At 37.2% G+C, this 22547-nt stretch overlaps 2 protein-coding genes across 4 annotated transcripts in view; one reads left to right on the top strand and one right to left on the bottom strand.

Moving 5' to 3' along the window:
- CDK13 (cyclin dependent kinase 13) overlaps positions 1–17763 on the top strand; it is a 55667-nt gene extending 37904 nt beyond the window's left edge. Inside the window, exons 7-15 of one of the 2 annotated variants that reach the window (XM_084621184.1) lie at positions 484–673; positions 2593–2649; positions 6144–6245; positions 6358–6435; positions 9138–9254; positions 10085–10216; positions 10890–11095; positions 14448–14993; positions 16352–17763. In XM_084621184.1, coding sequence (XP_084477310.1) covers positions 484–673; positions 2593–2649; positions 6144–6245; positions 6358–6435; positions 9138–9254; positions 10085–10216; positions 10890–11095; positions 14448–14993; positions 16352–17199 — 2276 coding nt within the window. In that variant the 3' untranslated portion in view covers positions 17200–17763. The remainder of the gene's footprint in view (positions 1–483; positions 674–2592; positions 2650–6143; positions 6246–6357; positions 6436–9137; positions 9255–10084; positions 10217–10889; positions 11096–14447; positions 14994–16351) is intronic. The other variant, XM_084621185.1, reaches the window with a different exon arrangement.
- MPLKIP (M-phase specific PLK1 interacting protein) overlaps positions 6057–22547 on the bottom strand; it is a 52503-nt gene continuing 36012 nt past the window's right edge. The window contains exons 2-3 of one of the 2 annotated variants that reach the window (XR_014710509.1): positions 7000–7140; positions 6057–6239 (exon numbers count right to left, since the gene is read on the bottom strand). The gene's annotated coding sequence lies outside the window, so the exon portion shown is untranslated. Of the gene's footprint in view, positions 6240–6739; positions 7141–22547 lie in introns of both variants that reach the window. The other variant, XR_014710510.1, reaches the window with a different exon arrangement.

Raw genomic sequence — 22547 nt, 5'->3', positions numbered from 1 at the left:
CAAAAAAAAAAAAAAAAAAGCAAATACAATACAGTACTGTGTTAAACTACTTTTAAAAAAAAAAAAGGGGGGGAGCATTTTTCTTCTGCATAGTAAAGTTTCAAAGCTGTATTAAGTCAATGTTCAGTTGTAAACTGAAAGAACCATAACTTTTTCTTCAAAGTTACAAACATTTCAGAGTTACGAACAACCTCTATTCCCGAGGTGTTCGGAACTTTGAGGTTCTACTGTATTAGCATTTTGTTTTTACTGTATCTCTGACAATTACAATTGTTTACATGGAAAAATAATAGGGACGTATTTTTTTAGCTGTATTTTAATACAGTTATGCAGTTGGAAATAAGGTGCATCTCCAAGATTATCCAGATTTTACAAAAATATGAACACTAATGTATGTGAAGAATACTAGGCTGTACGTTTAAAAGTAGAGTAATAAGATATTTTGGAATATTATGAAATCTGTAATTTCCCCCCTCTTTCTAGGTGCATTTTACCTGGTCTTTGAATATATGGACCATGACTTGATGGGACTCCTGGAATCTGGCTTGGTTCATTTTAATGAAAATCACATAAAGTCATTTATGAGACAGTTGATGGAAGGACTGGATTACTGCCATAAGAAGAACTTCCTACACAGAGATATTAAATGTTCAAATATTCTATTAAATAATAGGTATGGATATAACCAACTTGAAGTGGTCACAAAGTTATAAAATAACAGCTTAACCAAGAAACCTTTGACTTAATTCTAGCAATTTGTGTCACTTTCTTCTATCACTAGAATAATAGACTTTCATTATTTAGGTTGCTTATTGCTACTTTTAAAACTAGTTTCAACTTTGAACCTCGTAACATTCAATTTAGGGTCTGTTCCTGCTGTTTTACACATTACTTTACCTGTGTGGAAACACTAAGATCAGGACTTAAGTTCATCAGCCAGCGCTAAGAAATATAATTTCAGAGTTTAATCATAAAATAGATCTGGAGGAGACCTGTAGGCCGTCTAGTCTATCCCCCTGTGCTGAGGCAGAAAGGACCAGGTGTATCTAGACCATTGATAGGCAACCTGTGACCCATCAGGGTAATCTGATTGTGGGCCGCAAGACATTTTGCTGACATTGACCATCTGCAGGCATCGCCCTCTCAGCTCCCTGCGGCCGCAGTTTGCCATTCCCGGCCAATGGGAGCTACAGGACAGCAGCAGATAGCATGTCCCTGTGGACGGTCAACATCCACAAAATGTCTCGCGGCCCGCAGTCAGATTACCGTGCTGGGCCACATGCAGCCTGCTGGTTGCCTACCACTGATCTAGACCATCCCTGGCAGGTATTTGTCTAATCTGTTCTTAAAAAGTTTCAATGACAGGGATTCCACAACCTCCCTTGGAAACCTATTCCAATGCTTAACTCTGCTTACAGTTAGAAAGTTTTCCTAAATCTCCTTTTGTGCAGATTAAGCTGATTACGTCTTGTCTTTCTTTCAGTGGACACAGAGAACAGTTGATTACTGCCCTCTTTGTAACAATCGTTAACATATTTGAAGACCTGTTATCAGGTGTCACTTCAGGCTTCTTTCCTCCAGACTAAACATACCCAGTTAAACTGACCAATGAAGAAAGGTTATTCTCCTTTTGTCATTTCTGTTGCTCTCCTCTGGACTCTCCAATTTATCCATATCTCTCTTAAAGTGTGGCACCCAGAACTGGACACAGTACTCCAACTGAGGCCTCACCAGTGCCAATTAAAGTGAATCAGTTACCTCCTGTGTCTTACATAAAATACGCATTATTAAACTCCAGAATTTTAGCCTTTTTCACATCTGCATCACATTGTTGACTCATATTCAAGTTATGATGCACTATAACCCCCAGATAGTTTTCAACAATACTACTGCCTGCCTTGATTTTTCCTTACTAAGTTTAGTACTTCGAACATTTATTTAATTTGATCTTGTTGATTGCAGACTAATTCTCCAAAATGTCAGGGTCATTTTGAATTCTAATCCTGTCCTCCAAAGTGTTTACAACCCCTCTAAGCTTGATATCGTGAGCAGATTTTATAAGCATACTCTCCACTCCATTATCCAAGTCATTAACAAAAATATTGATTAGTACCGGATGCAGAACAGATCCTTGTGGGTACCACTTCATATGTTCTCCCACTTAGTGAACCATTGATAACTACTCTTCAAGTATGGGTTTTCAACCAGTATGTGCTCACCTTTTATAATTTCTTCTAGACCACATTTCTCTAGTTTGCTTATGAAAATGTTACGTGGGATGGTCAAAAGTTGTACTAAAATTAAGATAAAACATATCTACTGCTTCCTTCCCCATAGTCCACTAAGCCAATAATCCTGTCAAATGAGAAAATTGGCTTGGTTTGGCATGATTTGTTCTTGACAAGTCTATGTTGGTGGTTATTTATTATCCTGTTAACTTTTAGGTGCTTACAAATTGATTCTTTAATAATTTGTTCCAATATCTTTCTAGGTGTTGAAGTTAGGCTGACTGGTCTATAATTCCCTGCGTCGTCTTTGTTTCCTTTTTTAAAGATAGATTAATCAGTAAAAATTCTTTACTCTTTCCACCAGGGGGCAGATTAAACTTGCAGACTTCGGGCTTGCTCGACTGTATAGCTCAGAGGAGAGGTAAGATGACTCCATGCTGTTAAATATATATATTTAAAGCATAGATCTCTGTGGTTATCAGAGCTAGGGATGCTTTTTTCTGTAGCGGGAAGTTTAAGTCAAATCACATTTTTAAACATGGCACACCTGGGAAGGGTAAAATAGACTTCCTGCTCACATTTCCAAAAGAAATGGCTAAAATCTAAGTACAGTTCTTTCTTTGCGATATCTCACTTTTAATTAGGGGAGTTTAATTTAAAACTTTTGAGAGCAGATGCAAAGACTGATGAAATTTTAAAAATATTTCATGCTGGTGTTACAATTGTATTGCTTCACCATGCCTGTATCTAAGAAAATTGCTGCTGAGTGTAATATGGTTTAGTATCTTTTAAAGGTTTGTACTTTAATGTCTCCTACTCGTAGTAATTTTCTCTGGTATGAATAGTAACATGCAGAATCTGGTTTCCAAAATTGAAGGTGTACACTTAAGCATTATACCACTTGCGCATTGGATAATTGCACCTATAGGAGCTCAGTTGCATGTCTGATGGCCATTTGTGCAAACAGTTTGATTTGTTCATGCTTGATTTTGAAAGTGAGGCCCAATAGTGTTTTAAGTGTTAAAGATTTAGTTTACTGTAGGTGCCAGAACAATAAGCTGGCTCTTAATGGCAGTGCCCCTGGTTCCAGTGGTTTATGTTGAATAGCCAGCCATGCTAATTCAAGAACATACCTTTTTTATAATTTTATTTATCATATTTAGCATGTTAAAGGAAAATTGCAGGTTTGGATAACTAAGCACCTGCTGGGAAATTTAATGATTTAATGGAGACATTTGCTACACAGTGAATGGATGCAATTGTACCTCAGAGTTCTTTTCAGTGTGTGCCACACTTGTTTAACTTTTATGTGTAGCTTCCATTAAGCTGTGACACTGTGGCTGCCATTAACAGATAACAGCTCATTAACAGCTCTTTTTACCAAATAATTAAAATGCATAGTTGTGGTAAAATTCAGAATGTTCTTTGGGGGTGGTGAAAAATGTATTCACTTACAAAATTTGTTTTTTAATTCTAAACAGCTGGTTTTAGTATAAACACAAGCAGCATTATTACTTTATATTCTCAATATAACCAGTATTAAAACTTTTTAGTTTTTTTTAACATAACTGCATATTAAATTTGGAAGGCTAATTGGAAGCTTTCAGAGTAACAGCCGTGTTAGTCTGTATTTGCAAAAAGAAAAGGAGTACTTGTGGCACCTTAGAGACTAACCAATGAAGTGAGCTGTAGCTCACGAAAGCTTATGCTCAAATACATTGGTTAGTTTCTAAGGTGCCACAAGGTATTCCTTTTCTAATTGGAAGCTTGTTAGCTGCTTGGCATCTCATTCCTGATTCAGTCTCTCATTGAGTACGTCTTCTCTTCAGTAAGAGTAGGGTTCAGTGAACGTTGAGGATTGTGCTGTAGCAATTTTTCCACATTTTTACTAACTGAACTATATTTTTTGACAGTTGATTTACTGATCTTATTAAACAGTATTTAGAAGGATTTGGGACTTTGAAGCAGCAGCAGAAGTTTCTTAAAGTATGACTTTAATGCTAGAATCACTCAAATATATTGTATATCTCACTTATCAAAATTTGAAAAGTCTGAAAGCAAGCTTTTTAAAAAATAAACTATATGCAATATTCACTTGTAATTGTGTGCTTAACTTATGCATGCATAGATCTTAAGTGTACAAAGTGGGTAATTCTACATGCGAATGAATAATTTTGGCCATTTTTGTACATATTTACCCAACTTCCTCTCAGAGTTATGGTAATTTCACTCACAATTGTGCATCTAACTTTAAAAAAAAAAAAAAAAAAAAAAAACTTCTGAATGTATAACACTTTCCAGCTAGAAGGTGTGACATATTACATAAGAACGTAAAACTGTCTAGAAGTCTTTAGCAATTGAATATTGATAGAGAAACTCGGTAACAAAAAAAATAAAATACTTCCGAAAAGAATACTCTCTTTTGGAATAAATCTGACAGATCTGTAGAGGGTGGGGTAAAATTTCCCACAAGATGTCCCATTTTCAAAAGTGACTTAAGAGCCTAAGCCATTTAGGCACTTTTGAAAATGTTTCCGGTAGTGTTCGTTGAAAGTGTGCATGCTTGTGGGGCCACCAGAGGGGGATTTTTTAGTGTAAGGTTATCACTTTTACGCCCCCTTCAGTAAATACAGAAGTCCACATTGTAGATCAGTGTGTTTAGTTGATTAGGCAGTTGCACTGAACATCACAGTGGTGGTGGTTGCAATGTGGAATGTTCACCTGCTATGGAAGGTAGAAATTGCTTGTAACTTCTTTTTATTTAAGCACCGATAAGTTATTCAAATACATTACTTTATACCTCTGTGCATTTGCCATTCAAACCTAATGTTGTCACTAAGAGAGTAGTGCTTTATTAAAGAGGACAATTGAAAAGCACTGTCTCACATCTATCCAAAAACTATACTGAGAAAGGTGAGCTAGGTAGTTTCTGTTGTACTGGCTGCTGTCTTGAAAACTGTTAATACTGAAACATTGCTATCCACTGTCTAAAATATTGGAATCTCAGTTTTCAAATTGTGTCAAATGTTACAAAACCTCAAGTTACATAATATTAATGGCTAAAATCATACTGGTGATTGAGGGTGGGGTGAGAGAAGATAACAATCAGCAACCATGTATTCTGTGGTAAGGGCTGCTGAAAACTGGATATTCTACTGCATCTCCTAAGGATCTACAAAAATAGAGACTTCTGCTGAAATAGATTTGGCAATAGCTCTGTTCTGTTTTGATACTTTCCATTATTTTATTCTGTCCCCAAACTTTCAGTTTTCAGTCTGATAAAATTAAAGTAGATTTTTGTAGTGACAGTGCCTCCAGACACTGCGGCTGTCTTTCAGTGGGAGCTGGAAGTTTTGATAGCTTGCGAATGTAAAGTTGGGGCTGTTGGAATCCGGGAAGATCTGGGAGTTTTGAAACCCAAGAGGCAGTTGAAACTTGTGATAGTAGGGAAGGGCTGCATCTATGCTTCTCTCCTTTGTGGGCAGGGGCAGAGGTGACTTGAATTTTTTTTTCATTGTTGAAGTCTTTGTTCATCACTTCAGCAACCAACTTCCTTGTGCCAGTAACTGCACCTAACAGCAGTGGATGGACATGTTAACTAAAGTATTATCACTAAAATGATTAGCAACTAAATAGTTAGCAGTATAGGTATATAATTCTGAAGCCTGATATTTAATGCCCCATGAATGTTTACTTATCTCTGAGATACTGTTTCAGACTATCCTTTGGTAGATTTAAATAGGTGACAATGTTTACCTTTATATATAGTGGCAGCAGCCTCAGTATTGGTAAAGGGAATGAAAAACTGGAAGATTCTTAAAACAATAGTATAGTAGTGAAACATCAAGCTTTTATTAGTTCACTGCAATCTCATTTTAAGAGAAATGTTGAATCTTTCTATCTTCTTTTTTTCAGTCGACCATATACCAACAAAGTTATTACTTTATGGTACCGGCCTCCTGAACTTCTGCTTGGAGAGGAAAGATACACACCAGCCATAGATGTCTGGAGCTGTGGGTAAGAAGTTTTAATACAAAAGTGTTAAGTGTAAATCATGAACCAAAATATATCTCAAATAACATTTATATCAAATGATATTGATGGAATTATATAAAACTTTATTTTACAGCTGTATCCTGGGCGAACTTTTTACTAAAAAACCAATATTTCAAGCAAATCAGGAACTTGCTCAGCTGGAACTAATAAGGTAACTTTTAGATTCCACAGTGTAGTTGGTGCTTTATAAAATCATACACAATACTTTTTTTTTGAATGCTCATGAAAAATAATGGAGTTACAATATTAACATTTAAAAGTTGTCAGAGTTGTTTCTCAGAATAAAAATGGTGGTAGCTTTTGGGGAGATGTAAAACAAACTATTCAGAATTGGAGAAGTGCTTAGTAGCTTTCCATGGCATAAGCAATGCAGTGGTAGGTAGGATTTTTTATAGTGCAGCTGGAGTTACCCCTTACTGAAACCCATCTCACAACGAGGCATTTGACATGCTCACCCTTTTAAGCAGGTGAGACTGCAGCTTCCTTACTCCATTCTCCCATCAGCAGGTTAAAAGGCCAACATGGAGAATAATGAATGACTGTTTTAAAGGGAAAGCTTTGCTCAAGGCTAGGTTCTCTCATACTGCTGGTCCTATGCTGCTTCTTCATTCTCTCACATGTCTGCAACTGGCTTCTGTCTGCTACAGGAAGGAGTGTTTCTCTGCTTTCCCTCAAGAGTTACCAGATATCTTGGGGAGGTAAAGGCTTTCTTCACCTTCCCACCCCAGTGGATCTTCTCAGGCAGTAGCTGTTTGAATTAGTAGAGTCAGAGCCTCTTTTCTCTATTCAGGTGGCAAATGCTGGCTCCTGCTTCTAATATCATAATCAACCTAGGCAGTGGTATGGAATCTTCTTCCTACAAAAGGAAAAAGAGGATGAGTCAGTGAATTGCTCCTTTACCCTGATCTCTTTTCACAGGAGGTCAAATATTTGATTCTGAAAAGCAGTAAGTTACATGGGCTGTAAATGCTATATGTAACATGTAGGAAAGTTGGTCTGTAAAAGTGTAACAACCCTTCAGAAGGAGCAAAACATGGCGATGGTCACCCTGTTGTCATTTTACACTCTCAAAACAAAACTCATGTTGTGTGAATACACGTTTGTTGTTTTTGCTTTAACCACAAGATGGCAGTGTAGCACTTAATTCCAGTTCTGGCTTTCTTTACCAAACTGGACATAGTTTTGTATAGAGTGAGTTGATGTCATTTGTAAAATTTATTCTGATATCAAAAGGACACTGTCAACTAATTGTTCATAGCTTAATTTTTTCTCTTTATTGATGCTGTACATTTAAAAATTTAATACATTATGACTGTTCCCAGCACATTTTAACTGGAACCTAAACCACCTATAATGGAATAGTTCTTAGTCATATCATTGTCAATTTTTAGCCTGCAAGCCACTTCTAATTAATTCGATGCCTCTACCACCAACATAGGTGACTAAAAAAAAAAAAAATGTTGATAATTTCTCCCCGTGGTCTTTCCCTCAATATTTCAAGACCACAGATAGACTTGGATCAGGAAAAAGTCTAGAGGAAAAAGTAGCATTGTCTTAACTTCTTTTTCAGAATATGCTTTAGATAGTATAAATAGGCACAAAGGCGGCACAGTGGTCTAAATATGGTCTATAGATAAGTCTCTAGCTATCTAGAAAATACTTCTAGTCTTCTGGGAATCCAAGGGCCATAAAAGGTGGTAGGCTCTTCTGCCCAAGACCACCCTATTTATAGGAAAAACTTGCTGTGGAAGTTGAAAACAAACAAGCAGCATCAACTAAGGATTTATGCAAATTTAGCTTTCTGGCTGCAAGGCCCACAAAACATAAACCCTACTTTTCACACTTAGTGGCCTTGTCTAGACTAGGGTGAAAGGGGTACTGTTAAAATATGTTACTAATACCTTCTGACTAACACTTTTGAAAAAGCCTAGTGTAGACGAGGCCCAATGCCTTCAACATGGGCTAAGATTTGTTGAGTTAAAGCCTGAGGAGAGCTTGGGTTTTAACTCCATCAGGTTTGCTTGTATTAAAGTCTACACTGTCTTGTCCACAACAGACTTTTGAAAAATGTGGTGGCTAACACATTGGAACACCCCATCTTTAAATCCTATGCTAGACAAAGCCAGTGGAAGGGACAGACTTGTGCAACCACATGTAGGGAGGTGGGCTGGCTCAGTGACCCTTTCCTTTGGCCAAAAGATGGTTTTAATTTTTTTAATTCAACCCCCAGTCCTTTTTCTTAAATTTAAAAATCAAACACCAAATCTCTGCCACCACCTTTGGTCCTCACAAGGCTCCTTGCTGTTCTTTAGCAGATAACTAAATTCTTAGTCAGCAATGGAGTGTTGTTTACTCCAGTCATTTGTCAGAGTTCCTTTCCACACCAAGAGTAAAAGAGAGAAACGTAATAGATCTAAACTCATCCAAATTCACTCCTGCCCTTTAAATTTCTGTCCTGTCTAGCCATCTGTGAAAGAAACTGACCTTGCATTAGGGTTCATGGGATGCTATCTGAGTATGCTAAGTGGAGTCTTCTATCATTTTCAAGAACACAGTAATTGTTTATAAAGAGCCTCTACTCTGGAGAAGTGTGGGGGAGGTAACAGTTTTTCTAGTGGTGTATTCTTTGGCCTCTTAAGAGTGGATATTTACCTACACTTCCTCCCCAACTCTTGAAAAACCTCATAGCCATGGATTACAGGCAGCCTGTGAATATGTCCATGGAGACTAGAATTTGTTTTCTTTGTATTAACAGTGCCTGTGAGTATAAAACTACAACTACACACCTTGTTGTGTTTGATCTCATACATTGATGGTTTTGTTTTGTTTGTTTGTTTTGTTTTTGGTGTATAGCCGAATTTGTGGGAGTCCTTGTCCTGCAGTCTGGCCTGATGTAATAAAGTTAGCCTATTTCAACACCATGAAACCAAAGAAGCAGTATCGTCGAAAATTGAGAGAAGAGTTTGCTTTGTAAGGATGGAGCCTTCATTTAACCATCTGTATTCCATTAAGTTTTCTTAGGTCCTTTAAGAATTTCAGTATTTTTCAAAGATTTGTTTCTGGGTTCAGTCAAATGTAGAGAGAAGTGACCTCAAGTTCCTATCCTTCCCTAGATACACACGCCGAGCTATTATTGTTGTTAGTTAATGGGAGCTGTGTATATGTATCAAGGAAGGGGGAATTGACCCAAATATTTCAGCCACCTGTCAGCTTTGTACTTTGGAAATGGTTGCTCTTTGGCCCTGGATGCACCTGCTCATTGTCCCTATGGCTAAAAGCAGGTCAGGGTACTTAGTCACTTTTAACTGTGATTGCCTAACATTAGGGACTTGTTAGTCATAAATTCAGTATATAAGACTAATTCTCTAAACCATGTATCCTAAAATAATGCCATTGGAGTTGTCTCGTGCAAATAACAAACATGAAAGTTACGGAAAACATCTGTAAGATTATTTTAAAAACTCCTTCAACTATTTTGGGGTTTAGGAAAATGTATCATCCTGTTTATATTAGTGGAGCCTACTTGTGTAACTTTAAAGCAGTAGAATTATTGTCTGTAGCCCAATTAAAAAGTATAAATGTCTGTGCTAAATTCCAAAGTGTATAGTAATATTAGACCCTTGTTAAAAGGAAAACTTTTAAAACAAATGTATGAATATAAGGCCCAAGTTTTAAATCATACAATTAAAGGCTACTTGACAAAATTAAAAAAATACAAGTTTTAGAGCACAAAGATGTGGCATCTGAAATAACACAAATGTGACACCCCCCTACCCCCATTTTTCTCTCCTTCTTGCCAGTATTCCACCAGCTGCATTAGATCTGTTTGATTATATGCTTGCTTTGGACCCTAGCAAGCGTTGCACAGCTGAACAGGCTCTTCAGTGTGAGTTTCTGCGAGATGTGGAACCTGCTAAAATGCCTCCACCAGAGTAAGTTACTTCCTGTGGTAATGTCAGTGCTTACCTGATACAAAATGGGAGCGTGTATTTAATGTTCATTGTGTAGTGGTGAAAACAAAGGTAGTACAAACATAATACCTAATGTGTCAGATATTAGTAACCGTCTCATTAAGAGAACTGCAAAGTTGAGTGGCTCCTGTACTATGAATGAGAACTGTTCCCTAGCTCCATGTTTGATTTGTTAGTCAGACATTTTGTACATCTTTCCTAGAGTTAGTGACCTTCAAGTGTATTTAGAAGAATGAATGTCTCCAAACAACAAGAGTTTAAAAAAAAAAAAAAAAAAAAGCATTTATTCCCCTATTTTAAAGCAAAAATTCTGGATTACTGTTTAGAGGATTGCACGTTGCTGAGTTCTTATACTAGAGCACCTTTCCTTTTTGTAAACTCTGTCAATCCAAGTAGACAGCATTGTCATGTTGAGAAACTAAATATTCATTTTGTTTATGAGATGAAGCCAGTTGATAAATAGTTCCATCTAGGAAGCTCTTCTGAGATTATGCTTGCATTACACACTTGTTATGAGTATGGATTCAAAGAATCCCCACAGAGACACCTTTTCAGATCTTATGTTGTATATTGAGCATTTATTTTAATATTTTGTACACAGATAATGCTGAATATTTACCATACTTCTTTACAGCCTTCCTTTGTGGCAAGATTGTCATGAACTGTGGAGTAAGAAACGTAGACGGCAGAAGCAGATGGGAATGACAGATGACACAACAGCAGCTAAAATTCCAAGGAAGGATTTGTCTTTAGGCCTGGATGATAGCAGAACCAACACCCCACAAAGCATGCAGACTTCTTCCAAACTCACAACTCAGGGCAACTCTAGTGTAGCACTTGGTCAGTAATCTTTTTTGTCATTTTGAAATTGTCTGTTACTTGCTCACTATGCATCTAGAAATGTAGATGTCAGCACTTTCAGTTCTTAGAATTCTTAAGAGAAACAAAATAGTGTAAATTTTAAAAATGCTAAAGATTTATCTTGTCCTTAGTAGTAGTAGTAGTCAGGCATTCCCAATATGACTCACATAATGAGTTTTCACCTTGACCAATGTCAAAGCTTTTAAATATCTTGACCTGCCTGGTAGTAATTTTAATTTTCGGGGTGGTTGGGAGGGGGTCTGTTGTCCACCTCAAGGTTTCTTATAACCCTGCCCATAAGCAGGTGCTCTAACTCATAATGTACAGCTCTTCATAGTCTAGAGCAACCTCACTGATCATGACATAAATTGAAGGGAGAGGGTTTCATGTCAAACATAATCTTCACAACAAATAGATTCCTCTTCCATGTTACATAATCTTCCCTCTCCCAAGTGTATCTGCTTTAGCAAATCTCTTCTAACTGGTAACGCTGAACTGAGATACTAGCTGATGAGGGAGCTCTTATAACAAGAGAATTAGTGAGCTACTTCTACAGTACTCCCAGCCCCACCCATTAAAGCAGAAAACCAAGCCTAGAGTGTCTTGCTTAATGATACAAAAACCTGCTTAGAAGCTACTAGAAAGAAAATGTTAATTTATAACCATAATCAAATGGGGTGTCTCCTTATGCAGGAGTTGGTACTACTGGCCTTACTATAAGCAAGGTGTTTTTTAACTTGCATTCTGAAATACAGATTCTGTACTGTGTGTGTGTAGGGCCGCTGACAAAGGAACAGACAAGAGTTTGACATATAGACAGCTTTATGATGCGGCAAGCGAGTATAAAATATAGTGTCACTAAAGTGGGAGCTGCAAGAATTGAAAGAGCAAATGTGTAGTGCATTCATTTAAATTCTGTATGGACAGTAATAATCTCAAATCCACTCTCCAACAGTAGACCATAGCTCCAAGTATATATTGCAGAGATGTACTGATATAGTTCTCATGACCCATATAGTTTACCACCTCTTGCTCCTGATCATCCTGTTTTTCATTGTAATCCAGCAGTCTATTTCTGCCACTCTTTTGCAACAGTAGCCTCAAGTCTTGGCAAGACTTTTAAACTCTGCTTATCCCCTAAAAATTTTATCCAATGCTGAAGATTAGCAAAATGTATTAGAGTCCCAGTGGTTGGAGTTATTTTCTTTATGCTGTTATAACACTTGGTCACCTCATAGAGTACTAACTGTATTAATCATTACTAATACAGTATTAATAGTACATATCGAATACCAAATTAACCAAAGAATTCAAAAAATTATTATTCAGCCCCATGTCATTCGTGGCACACGTGTAAGTATAGAAGAAAATATACTTCTCCAGGGTGGAGAAAGCAAGGTTTTAGTGTGTGGTGGAGTAGACACAGTATTGTATAAAATTGAAAATGTCTGTGTTTATGTTCTAAGATTCAGGAGTGTGTCCATGCTGAATGATCAAATACACAAGGCCATGGGGCAAACAAGTGCAGGCTTTATCCAGATTTAAATGAACTAAATCATTGCACGTATGACAATGCACAAAGCACTAATATTTTTCATTTTGGGTAAAAAATAATTTGTCCTGGATTATTTGCTACTGTTCTGGTTCTTATGTGAAGCTCTTGTCATTACATTTTATAACTTAACAGTGTGTGTGGAGCTCACTTATGATTTCCACCAAGAATTTGAATTCCCCTATGATATGGATAACTTCTAAAATTTTGGGGTGTGTAGAAAGATGCTGCACTTTTCTTTGTCTCCATTCATATTGTCTGCTGGATTTTCAGTTTTGGATTCTGAGAAATATCTTCTGTTCCTGGTTCCTGAACAGACCATTTTCAGATGTCACGTAATTTGCAGCAGGATTGACGTCTGTTATGTGGCTAATTAATACATCAAGAGAATGCAGTGCAAAGCGTCTGAGAGAGTAGAGTTCTGTGCATTGCCAAATAAAAATAAGTTAATTGTTTTTGAATTCCCACTGTCTTCACTACATTTTAGCTGGTAGCACCACAGCGCAAATCAATAAGGAGGCTGATTTAATTTTGCAACAACTGTCTGCTCACAACTGTGTCCACTTCAGTGATGAGTCAAATGCCAAGGACAGAAAGTTTTAAAAATTCCAGCTTTCCAGGCATTCATTGGATGCTGCCAGAAGTTACATTACATTGGTAGCCTTCTAGTTTCACATGTGAAAGTTCAATTTTGACATTGGATATTTGATATCAACCTGACAGAGGCACTGTTTGTATAAATAGGAAGACGTGATGCCTTTGCTTCATTTTTCTATAAAGAAAGAAATTTCCCCATTATAATTAAATAAGATGTTCTCCAAGGCTTTTATTGTGTTCACCAACTGGCAGATCTGGAATTGAAATTCTAATTATTAGAATTTTGTGGCATTCCCAATTAACAACAGTTTCTTTTCTCTTACCAGTCATGCTGCTAGGTATATGTGCTCTCTTTCATGATGAATCTGTAGGTACACCTTGAATAAGGGATCCTGTTCCATTCCTGCTTCATATTTGAGTGTACCCTTGATCTGTTCTGTCTGTTTAAAGTTCATAAGTCTCGTAACACAAATAAGAAGCCTCACCATAAAGTGCCTTTGTGGGTTCTTTTAAACTTAGACTACTTTCTCCAGCTCTTTAAAGCTAGCACTAAGTGACTTAAAACCCATGCTCCTGCTCTCATGTGGCTGTCTCCCGACACCTCTGAAATCAACAGAACAGTCTTCTATCTTACTCAGCACTTTACTTGTCCTTCTCAGTAGTTTTGCACTTATGCCATTACCTTCAGATAGCTCATGAGCTTCGGGGTCAGTTCGTCTGGTCACCTTAGCAGGTGTCCCAGCATACAAATTAAGCATCTGGAGGGTCAGGGTATGACTGGAAATGTGTTTTGCAGTTGGCCACTTTTTAAGCAAAGGGATGTAATATGTCAAAGATAGGAGACTTTGTGGTGACTGGAAATCTTACAGCTGTCTAAGGCAGGTGGCCTTAAACCCTGGCTTCATTGTATTGTGGAAAATTGAGCTCAAACATGATGTTTCTCGTCTGTCTTAGTGTGTGGGTGTGCCCTTTGTAAGTCATATTCTCTGTATTGGATCATGCTATTTGATTTCCTATTAATACTCTTCCAAATGTAATTAATTTGTAAAAGCATTCCATTTCTGTATTGTCAGAAACCTGTACTTTGCCAAGAATATCAGCCATGGGCTATTAAGCTTGATTTGGAGCCTCTGAAATACGACAGTTCTAAATAACGCTTTTAAAACTCCTTTTTGTCTTTAGTGAAAACAAGCACTGGACAGCAGTTAAACCAGAATGAAGTGGCAATCCTGCTAAATCTTCTACAGTCTAAATCAAGTGTTAGTATGGCACATTTTGCCGAAGTGTTGAATATTAAGATAAACGCAGAGACTCAGCAGCAACTAGATAAAATAAACATTCCTGCTGGTATTTTGGCAGCAGGTGAAAACCAGCCAGAGCAACAGCCGCCTCCACCACCACCAGAACAGGAGCCTTTACAACAGCCAGCAGTCACTCAGCCAGCTTTACCACCTGCTCAGCTGACACAGCCTAAAATTGAGACTGATGCTGCCCAGGCAGCTGTGCAGAGTGCATTTGCTGTTTTGTTGTCTCAGTTATTAAAGACTCAGCAAACAAAGCAAAAAGATCTTGTACTAGAGGAGAAGGAGAATGGATCAGGAAATGAAATGTCGTTACAACTCAGGCAGCCTCCGGAGCCCCGCACTCCTGCATCGGATAACCAGGAGGACACGGAATCTCCACCATCTGTTTACCCACATCTGATCAAATCATTATACTCATGTGCAGGTACTTACAGTTTTTAATGTTGATAAGTAGATATCTTGACCCCCAGAGAGAGTGACTTGGAGATAAACAGCTAACAACATGCTTTGTACCCCGTGTATGCATGGTTACTCCATATCCATTAGCAAAACATGCACAGGAGTAATGACAATGAGGACGTGAGAAGTAATTTCATTTCCTTTTTGTCACTATCTTTTAAAAAAAAACAAAAAAAAAAACCTTTCATCGTTAAATGTGACTGATTTTATTATACTGTACGTATACAGCTTACTCTAAGGTTGGTAGACATGCAGTTATACTGACACTGTGTTGTTGTTTGTGTTATTATGGTAGCACCTCGATACCCCAGTCAGAGTTGGGGTCTCATTGTATTAGGTGCTGTACAAACAGTTTAAAAAAAAAAAACAAAAACCTCTGCTGAATGTTTACTGTCTAATATACATATACACCTGTTTGCTTTTCTGATGGAAAGTTTGGCAGCATTTCTCAGTGTGAGGAATAACTGGTTTTGACTGGAAAAATAGATGGTCTCCTTTAGTTAATTGTAGATCATTGGTTTACCAACTTTAACAGAGTCCCTTTAAGTAAACTCCTTTTGTTTAATTAACTACAGCATCAAAATTTGTCCATGCCTACTTCCTTTAGTTACCTGACCAGTGTGTGCAAATTTTCCATTTGTGAAATGAATATAGTCAACTTAAAATTTTCATTAAAATTCTGTATGATTTATATTCATACTGTGCACACATGAAATGTTTATCTCATGGAGCTTCTCAAAGTTTAATTCTTCTGTTGAATATCATGAGATTAGTATTTCAGCCATATGGCCTCAGTGCATTTTGGTTTACTTGTTACTAAATGGCATTGGCGGCTCTGTAGAAGAATATTGTGAAGGAATGTAACATCTCTACCATTACCATTTGTAGCAGCCTTTCTGTCCCTTTCCCAAAACCCATCTCCGTATGGGCTTTGGTCCACATCCCTGGTGCACTTTCCTCCTGTTCTGGCATAACATCTGTTGCAACCAAACTCCTCAAGGATACTGTGCAATTCCTCTCCTCCTCCTCCTCACCGTCCCCCGTCTTTAAGTTAGCTGATCAGGTGTGCTTGCAGAAGGATCCTGGAACTCTGTTCTGAAAAACCTTTGAGGGCAGTGTCTTTTTGCTTCTCTAAAATGCCTTTTCTCAGATGCTCTTAAACTTAATTTTAGTTGGTTAACCTTTATTTTTTGTGAAGAAGTGCATTAGCAAACCTTTGTGATATTTTTGCAAAGTGTTTTTTCTTCCCCTTCTGGTATTGTAATTATTTGTCAAATGTAATTTCAGATCTTGTTCTAAGGCTCTTGTTTTTGATCCATTTAGGTCAAGATGATTTGATTAGACAGCCTGAGCTGAGGCTTCTTACCCTAACACCAGAACAAGAACGCCCTCGCATCTTGCCCCCAGACCAGCGTCCTCCTGAGCCACCAGAACCACCGCCTCTCACGGAAGAAGACGACCTAGATTATCGGACAGAAAACCAGCGTTTGCCTATTTCTAGCTCTTCAGGAACGGATCCTCATGCTGGGGTGAAAGCTGCTCTGCTGCAACTGCTTTCCCAGCATCAGGTTCAGCCAGCTGAGGAACCAGTAACAACTAGTGTGGATTATCAGGCAAGAGACTCCTATGTATCTGACTACAAGGATAACTTTGGATCTTCTTTCTCTTCTGCCCGTTATGGTGGTAGTGATGGAATAGGAAGTGGATCATCTGGGGCACTGGAAAGGAGAAGCTTCATTGGGAATTCAGATATTCAGTCTTTGGATAACTACAGTACTGCTTCATCTCACTCTGGTGGTGCACTACCGCCTCCTGCCTTTTCAGAACCGTTTCCCAGCTCAGTAACTGGTTATGGAGACATTTACCTCAACACTGGTCCCCTGTTGTTTAGTGGAGATAAAGACCATAGATTTGAATATAGCCATGGCCCTATTGCAGTTCTGGGAAACAGTGGTGACACTTCCACAGGGTCAGAAAGTACTCATTCTTTGTCCACAAAGATGCACAACTATAGTTATGGAGGTAATTTACAAGAAAACCCTAGTGGCATTAGCCACATACATGGACAAACTTGGACTTCTTCAGCCCAAGGACCTGGATATTCCCAAGGATACAGGGGACACATTAGCACATCAACAGTCAGAGGGCGAGGCAGAGGATTACCATACTGAGTATCTGTTTTTCCTCAGGCACATCGTTTTTATCTGGAAAGACTTTTTTTTCTAGCTGCAGTTTAAAGCAGCAATCCAACAGACTTGAATAATGTTAATTCAACAGCTTTATTTTTATGTGGAAAAGGGTCTTGCATACAGTAGGAAAATTTAAACTGCTTAAAACTCATGCTGTCTGGAAACTAGATCAATTGATTGTACATGTTCACAAATTCTAGTTATGAATTTTATTTTGTATTTTGGCAGTTTTAAGTGGATGCTAAATTTAGGGACATCAGCTTTTTATGGCACTCTTTCAGATCTTCTGAACTATGCACATTTGTGCTTTTTTTTGTAAGTTTGGACCAACTTTTATGTAAAAAATTTTACAACAATCAAAGCAGGGCACTGATTTATTTGGTATTTTTCTTTTTACAAAACTACCTTTAGTCAAAGGTCACTGTCAGTCTTTGCACTGCTTTCAGTGTTATTGTGGAAGGTGTACTTTGTGCTCATTTCAGATAATAAAACACAACCTTTCTCTTGATGCAACAATTTTATAAATATTTGGTCAATGTTATTTTTTTCCTTTTTAAAAAAAAAAAAAAGATGGTGTAGTAAAATGTGTCCTCATCTCCCAGACGTTTGTACAAAAACTGTTTTACTTGAATGGTAAGTGCCTTAACATGTAAGTTTAAGGTCTGCAAAAATTCTCTACATTTTTCTTATAAAGGAAATTCCCTTTCTTTAAAGTTATTTTGTAGCTTGATTCAAAGATTAATACTTAACTATAGATACACTACATTAAAACACAGATAATTATAGGCAACTTGGATAGAGTGCATTTTAAAGTGGCATATTTGCCAGTTATGTCCGCTAAGCCAGTTTAGTAGGTATACAAAGTTAATTGAAATGACCTTCCCCATACTGAATTTACTGAGAGAATGTTAATGTGAATACATTAAAGAAAGGTAGGTTTCCCTCAACTTTTTTCTAAAAGCTGTATTCCCTTCTGTAGGCCCTCTGCCAAATAAGGTCTACTTTATACTGAGCTATTGGATGGTAAAATAGACTTTAAATGAGATCAGTCTTTTTCTTCAGTGTCAGCTTTCCCCATAAAACTCATGAACTGTCTCCTCTTTTTACCACATATAAAAGCATTATGGAAAGCCTCCGAGGTTAAAGACCAGTATTTAATGCAGTTCAAATTTTCTGGAAACTGGGATTGTGCCAATTAATCCCTTCTATATTCAGCTATTCCATGGATCATTGTAATACTCGATTTGAATCTGTCTTTGAACAACAACAAAAATTACTGTAGCTAAAATTGCTACCAGAAACCACCACTCCAGTTTTATATTAGTTACACTTTCCAGCATGTTTTCCTCTGAGAACAGCAGTCTCTCTCTCCTGCAGAGAGGGGATATGGCTATATTTTCCATGTACTGAAAAGAATGTTTAATAGCCCATATTGGAAACAATTTTCCAACTGATTATCCAGTTGATAAATTGATACATTATGTAACAGTGTTTAATTACTTTTTAAAAGGTAAAATTTCTACCTACACTATTACCAGTTTAGTCATGTCAGTGACTTCTTGGATTTTCAGATTAGAAGCCAAAGTTGTCGATTTCATTTAAAATTCTGGTTCTAATTTATGACTAATTACTGCAGCATAGGGTGTGAAGAACATTAAAATGTAGCTAAATAGTGTTCAAGTATCTGCAGTTGTATCATGGTGAGTCTCATCTCTTTAGGCTTCCCTATAAATCTCATAGTTATCCCAGTTCTCATCAGCCACACTAGAGAATCCTACTGTCTGAAAATAAAAGCAGCTAAGCTGGAAACAAATATTTGTGACCTGAATAGCCTGTGTTTAAAAGAAATTAAACACTTTATATGAAATGATACTGTGTTTGAATAGTTTTCTTGAGTTAAACACATCTTAGTATTTTTTGCAGGGGAGAATAAATGCAAGCAGAATAGTGTTAGAATTGTCATTTATGACTGGACAGTATTCAGCTATAATGTCTTACCATTTTTATAAAAGTATGCTCAGATAAAACAAAAGCCAGGCTCAACAATAAAAATCTAGCCAAAGACTTTCAACCACATACAACCTTTGTGGCAAGAAATGCATGGTCAAATATTAATGTGTACTGCACTTCCAAAAATAAAGCCTTGTGAGACTTCACTAAGAAGCAGGTAAGTCCAAATGAAAAATAGATGATAAAGAACAAATCGGGAATAAGTGATTTTGACTTTCAACAATAAAATGTGAGGACGAAATCATACCTCTTACAGCTTCTTGCATAGAGGTAAACTTTCAAGTCAAACGATGCTTATTTCACCTACGTTTCTGTAAAAAGACGCTCGCTCTTGTCTGCATAAATAGCGATAGAGCAGTTTGATTTATGAACTGAAATACTGTGACAATTAAGATGTTCCATGTAGTTAGAAACTTTGGCATGTTGAATGTATTGGTTGATATCAAACATCTGACTAATTTTAGACTTTAATCTTGACTGAATAAGAATAAAAGAGCAATTAGAAAAGGATACAAAGCTGATTGGCAACAGATGCATTAAGATTTAGCAAGTCCATTCACATGCCATTGCTGGTATATGTATTGCACAGTGATTCTCTACTAATTTTAGTTTAATACTGGCCTAGCATTTGAAAACCAATGGTCCACACTGTTCAAATATTTCAGAAATTCAGCTGAATTACTCAGCCACAATAATTTTGCCTCTTTTAAAACCCAGGCAAGAGATTTCTCCCACTTCCAGCCCTTCTGTGACATTTTGCTACCCTTCAAGGGTCAAACACATTGCAAGGGTCAGAACAATTTTGGGGTATGAGCCCTATGACGCTCCCTTTACAAGCAGCCCAGATAAGGAGGTCATGTCTCCATCAATTCCAGGCTATGACTCAGCCCTCAGAAGGCTGCAAAAAAATGAAGGTAACCCCTGTGGCTGCTCTAAGATGTGCCCAGAGGTCATGCCAGCCCCTAGATGGGACAGAATATGGGAAGTGAAAAAATAGCTTAAAGGTACTTTGCCCCCTTTCCCCTTGGGATTACATCTGTGTTGCACCTCCTAGAAGTACTGCAGAGAATTGGACCAAACATCAAAAAGTGTTTTTCTCTACAATCCAGATTAAAGTAAAGTATTTGATTCTGGACCTACCACGTCAACGTTGAATAGTTAATTTTGAATTAAGTGGTCTCCAACATTACCTGGAGAAAAAAATTAAAAACACATAATGCAAGTATGACAGGCATCACAATTTGCACTAATAGGATATTACATCGTTTCAGCCAAATGAAAAGGAGAGAGAGACAACATAAAAACAAATTCATGATCCTAGGATAAAGCAATCCTGAGTAGAACAAAGAGCAAAAAACGAACCAAAAACACAAACAAACCCCTACCAAGTAACAAAATGATCTTTAAATGCAAATGTAATTGCTACAAAATTAAACTTACACATTTTAAAAATTGCATATTTATATTTTTCATACCTATTCCATACATATTTAATTACTATTACCTTTATCATCCTAAGCATCAGATGCTTAACGTTAAACAGAGGTGGAAGGAGTTTTAATGTAAACTATTGATGCTTTGAGTTTGCTGTTCCTGCTACATTTATATCAGGAGTTTGTGCCAGTTTGAAGAAAGTTATTAAAGGCCCATCAGTTGCTGAGATTTATAAATAAGCTGTAAAACTAATTTTAAAACTAGCACAGGTAACTTCCATGCAATTGTTGTTCAGGCTAAAACTCCATTAGGTCCCAAACTACAGGATCTGGCCCCATGTTTCATTTCCAGTAGAGGAAATAAATTTCAGCCAAACTTGTTAAATTTTTTTTTAGATTTAAGAGAAAAATAACCCCCCCCCCCCCCGGGGCAAAGGATGAAAAGTCTCAGAATTGAATTATGTCGGTGGAAAAATCTTGGTTAATGCTTATAATTGTTTGAGGCAGTATTAATGTGTTCTCTGCAGTTAAGTATGCCATTCCATAAAAAAAAATTGCCAGAAAACTGATTCAGATCTAAACTGTTTCATATTTAAAAATTAAGTGCTGGACTTAAATTCAAACTAATTTTTGCTGAACAAGGTTAAGTACTCTTATCATAGGAATTATTTTAGGGCAACAAAATTTAAAATACTGAAACTGTTACTTCAGCTTACTTATTGTTGATATTTCTTTAAGCCATTTGTATATAAGATGTATTGAGTAGCCTGTAAATAAAATACCATGAGAACTTCAGCCTTTTTATCCTTGTTTTCCCTCCTTGGATATCAAATGGCCTATCAAAAATTATTTTACATTTTCTTATGATGGGGAGTAGGTTGACTCGCCATTCATTTTGGAATCCCACACCTTCAATAACGTTCAGTATATTAAAATCTGTAAGCCAGGCAGTCACCATACTCCATTTGTGTATCTAACATTCATAATTTGTGATCATGGGAATGGAATATTAGTACTGCAGTGCTGATGTCACTAACCCATTGTTCACAGGATACCTAAAACTTCAAAGCCAAGTGAAGTGTCACAACTGCCAGAATAAAGATAAATTTTAAAAAATGAATTTAAATCAGGTTATTTTACATAGTGAAACAGATCAAGAGTCAGTGGGGTCAGGTTAGTAAAAAGGGGAATTTTTTAGTTAGCTGGCCAAATGAGAAGATTGCAGTGTGATTTTTAACAAACCAAGTTCAAATGACATGAAGAGGTCTTGAATTATGGAGGGTTGGACTCTATTGTAGAACAAAGGGATAAATTATTTTACACTTCAAAGCAAGAACATGGGAGAGGAGCACATCTCTTCAGGGAATTAGGTGACTGGAGAACCTGCTGCCTGAGCAGTTAGTTGCTCTCCTGGAAAGTGGGATATGTAGATCAGTGAGGTATTTTAAGTAAAATACTAGGGATGTCCAAGTAGAGGTGCAGATGAGCTTTTTTTCTAGCCCACTAAAAAGGAGGATCCAGGCATAGGCCAAAAGTGATAAAAGCTCCAAATCAGTAGTCCAGGCTGTTTTTAATTTCTGAATTATTTTCATACCATGGTTGGAGAGAAATGCAGAAATCTGGCATGACTTCTAACAATAGTCCTTTCTACACTAGGATGACTTATGAAAAATATCCACTGTTCACATTTTTAGTGCCATTGCTGTTACCAGCACTAGGACAGCTGCTGCTGCGGCTACAGTGTTAAGGGTTTAGCCTTGCAGCTGTCCACCACTATTCTATCAAAGTTGCTAACACAACTGAAGCTGAACCAATGCAAGGAAATTGAAAAATGGATCAAATGTAGACAGTGTCAACAGGTCCTTGTTAAAGAAAAATCTCTGGGTA

Source organism: Lepidochelys olivacea (genome assembly GCF_965140295.1).
Source record: "Lepidochelys olivacea isolate rLepOli2 genome assembly, chromosome: 2".
NCBI lineage: Eukaryota > Metazoa > Chordata > Testudines > Cheloniidae > Lepidochelys > Lepidochelys olivacea.
The sequence above is the reverse complement of the archived record's forward strand: the minus strand, read 5'-3'. Positions and strand labels throughout refer to the sequence as shown.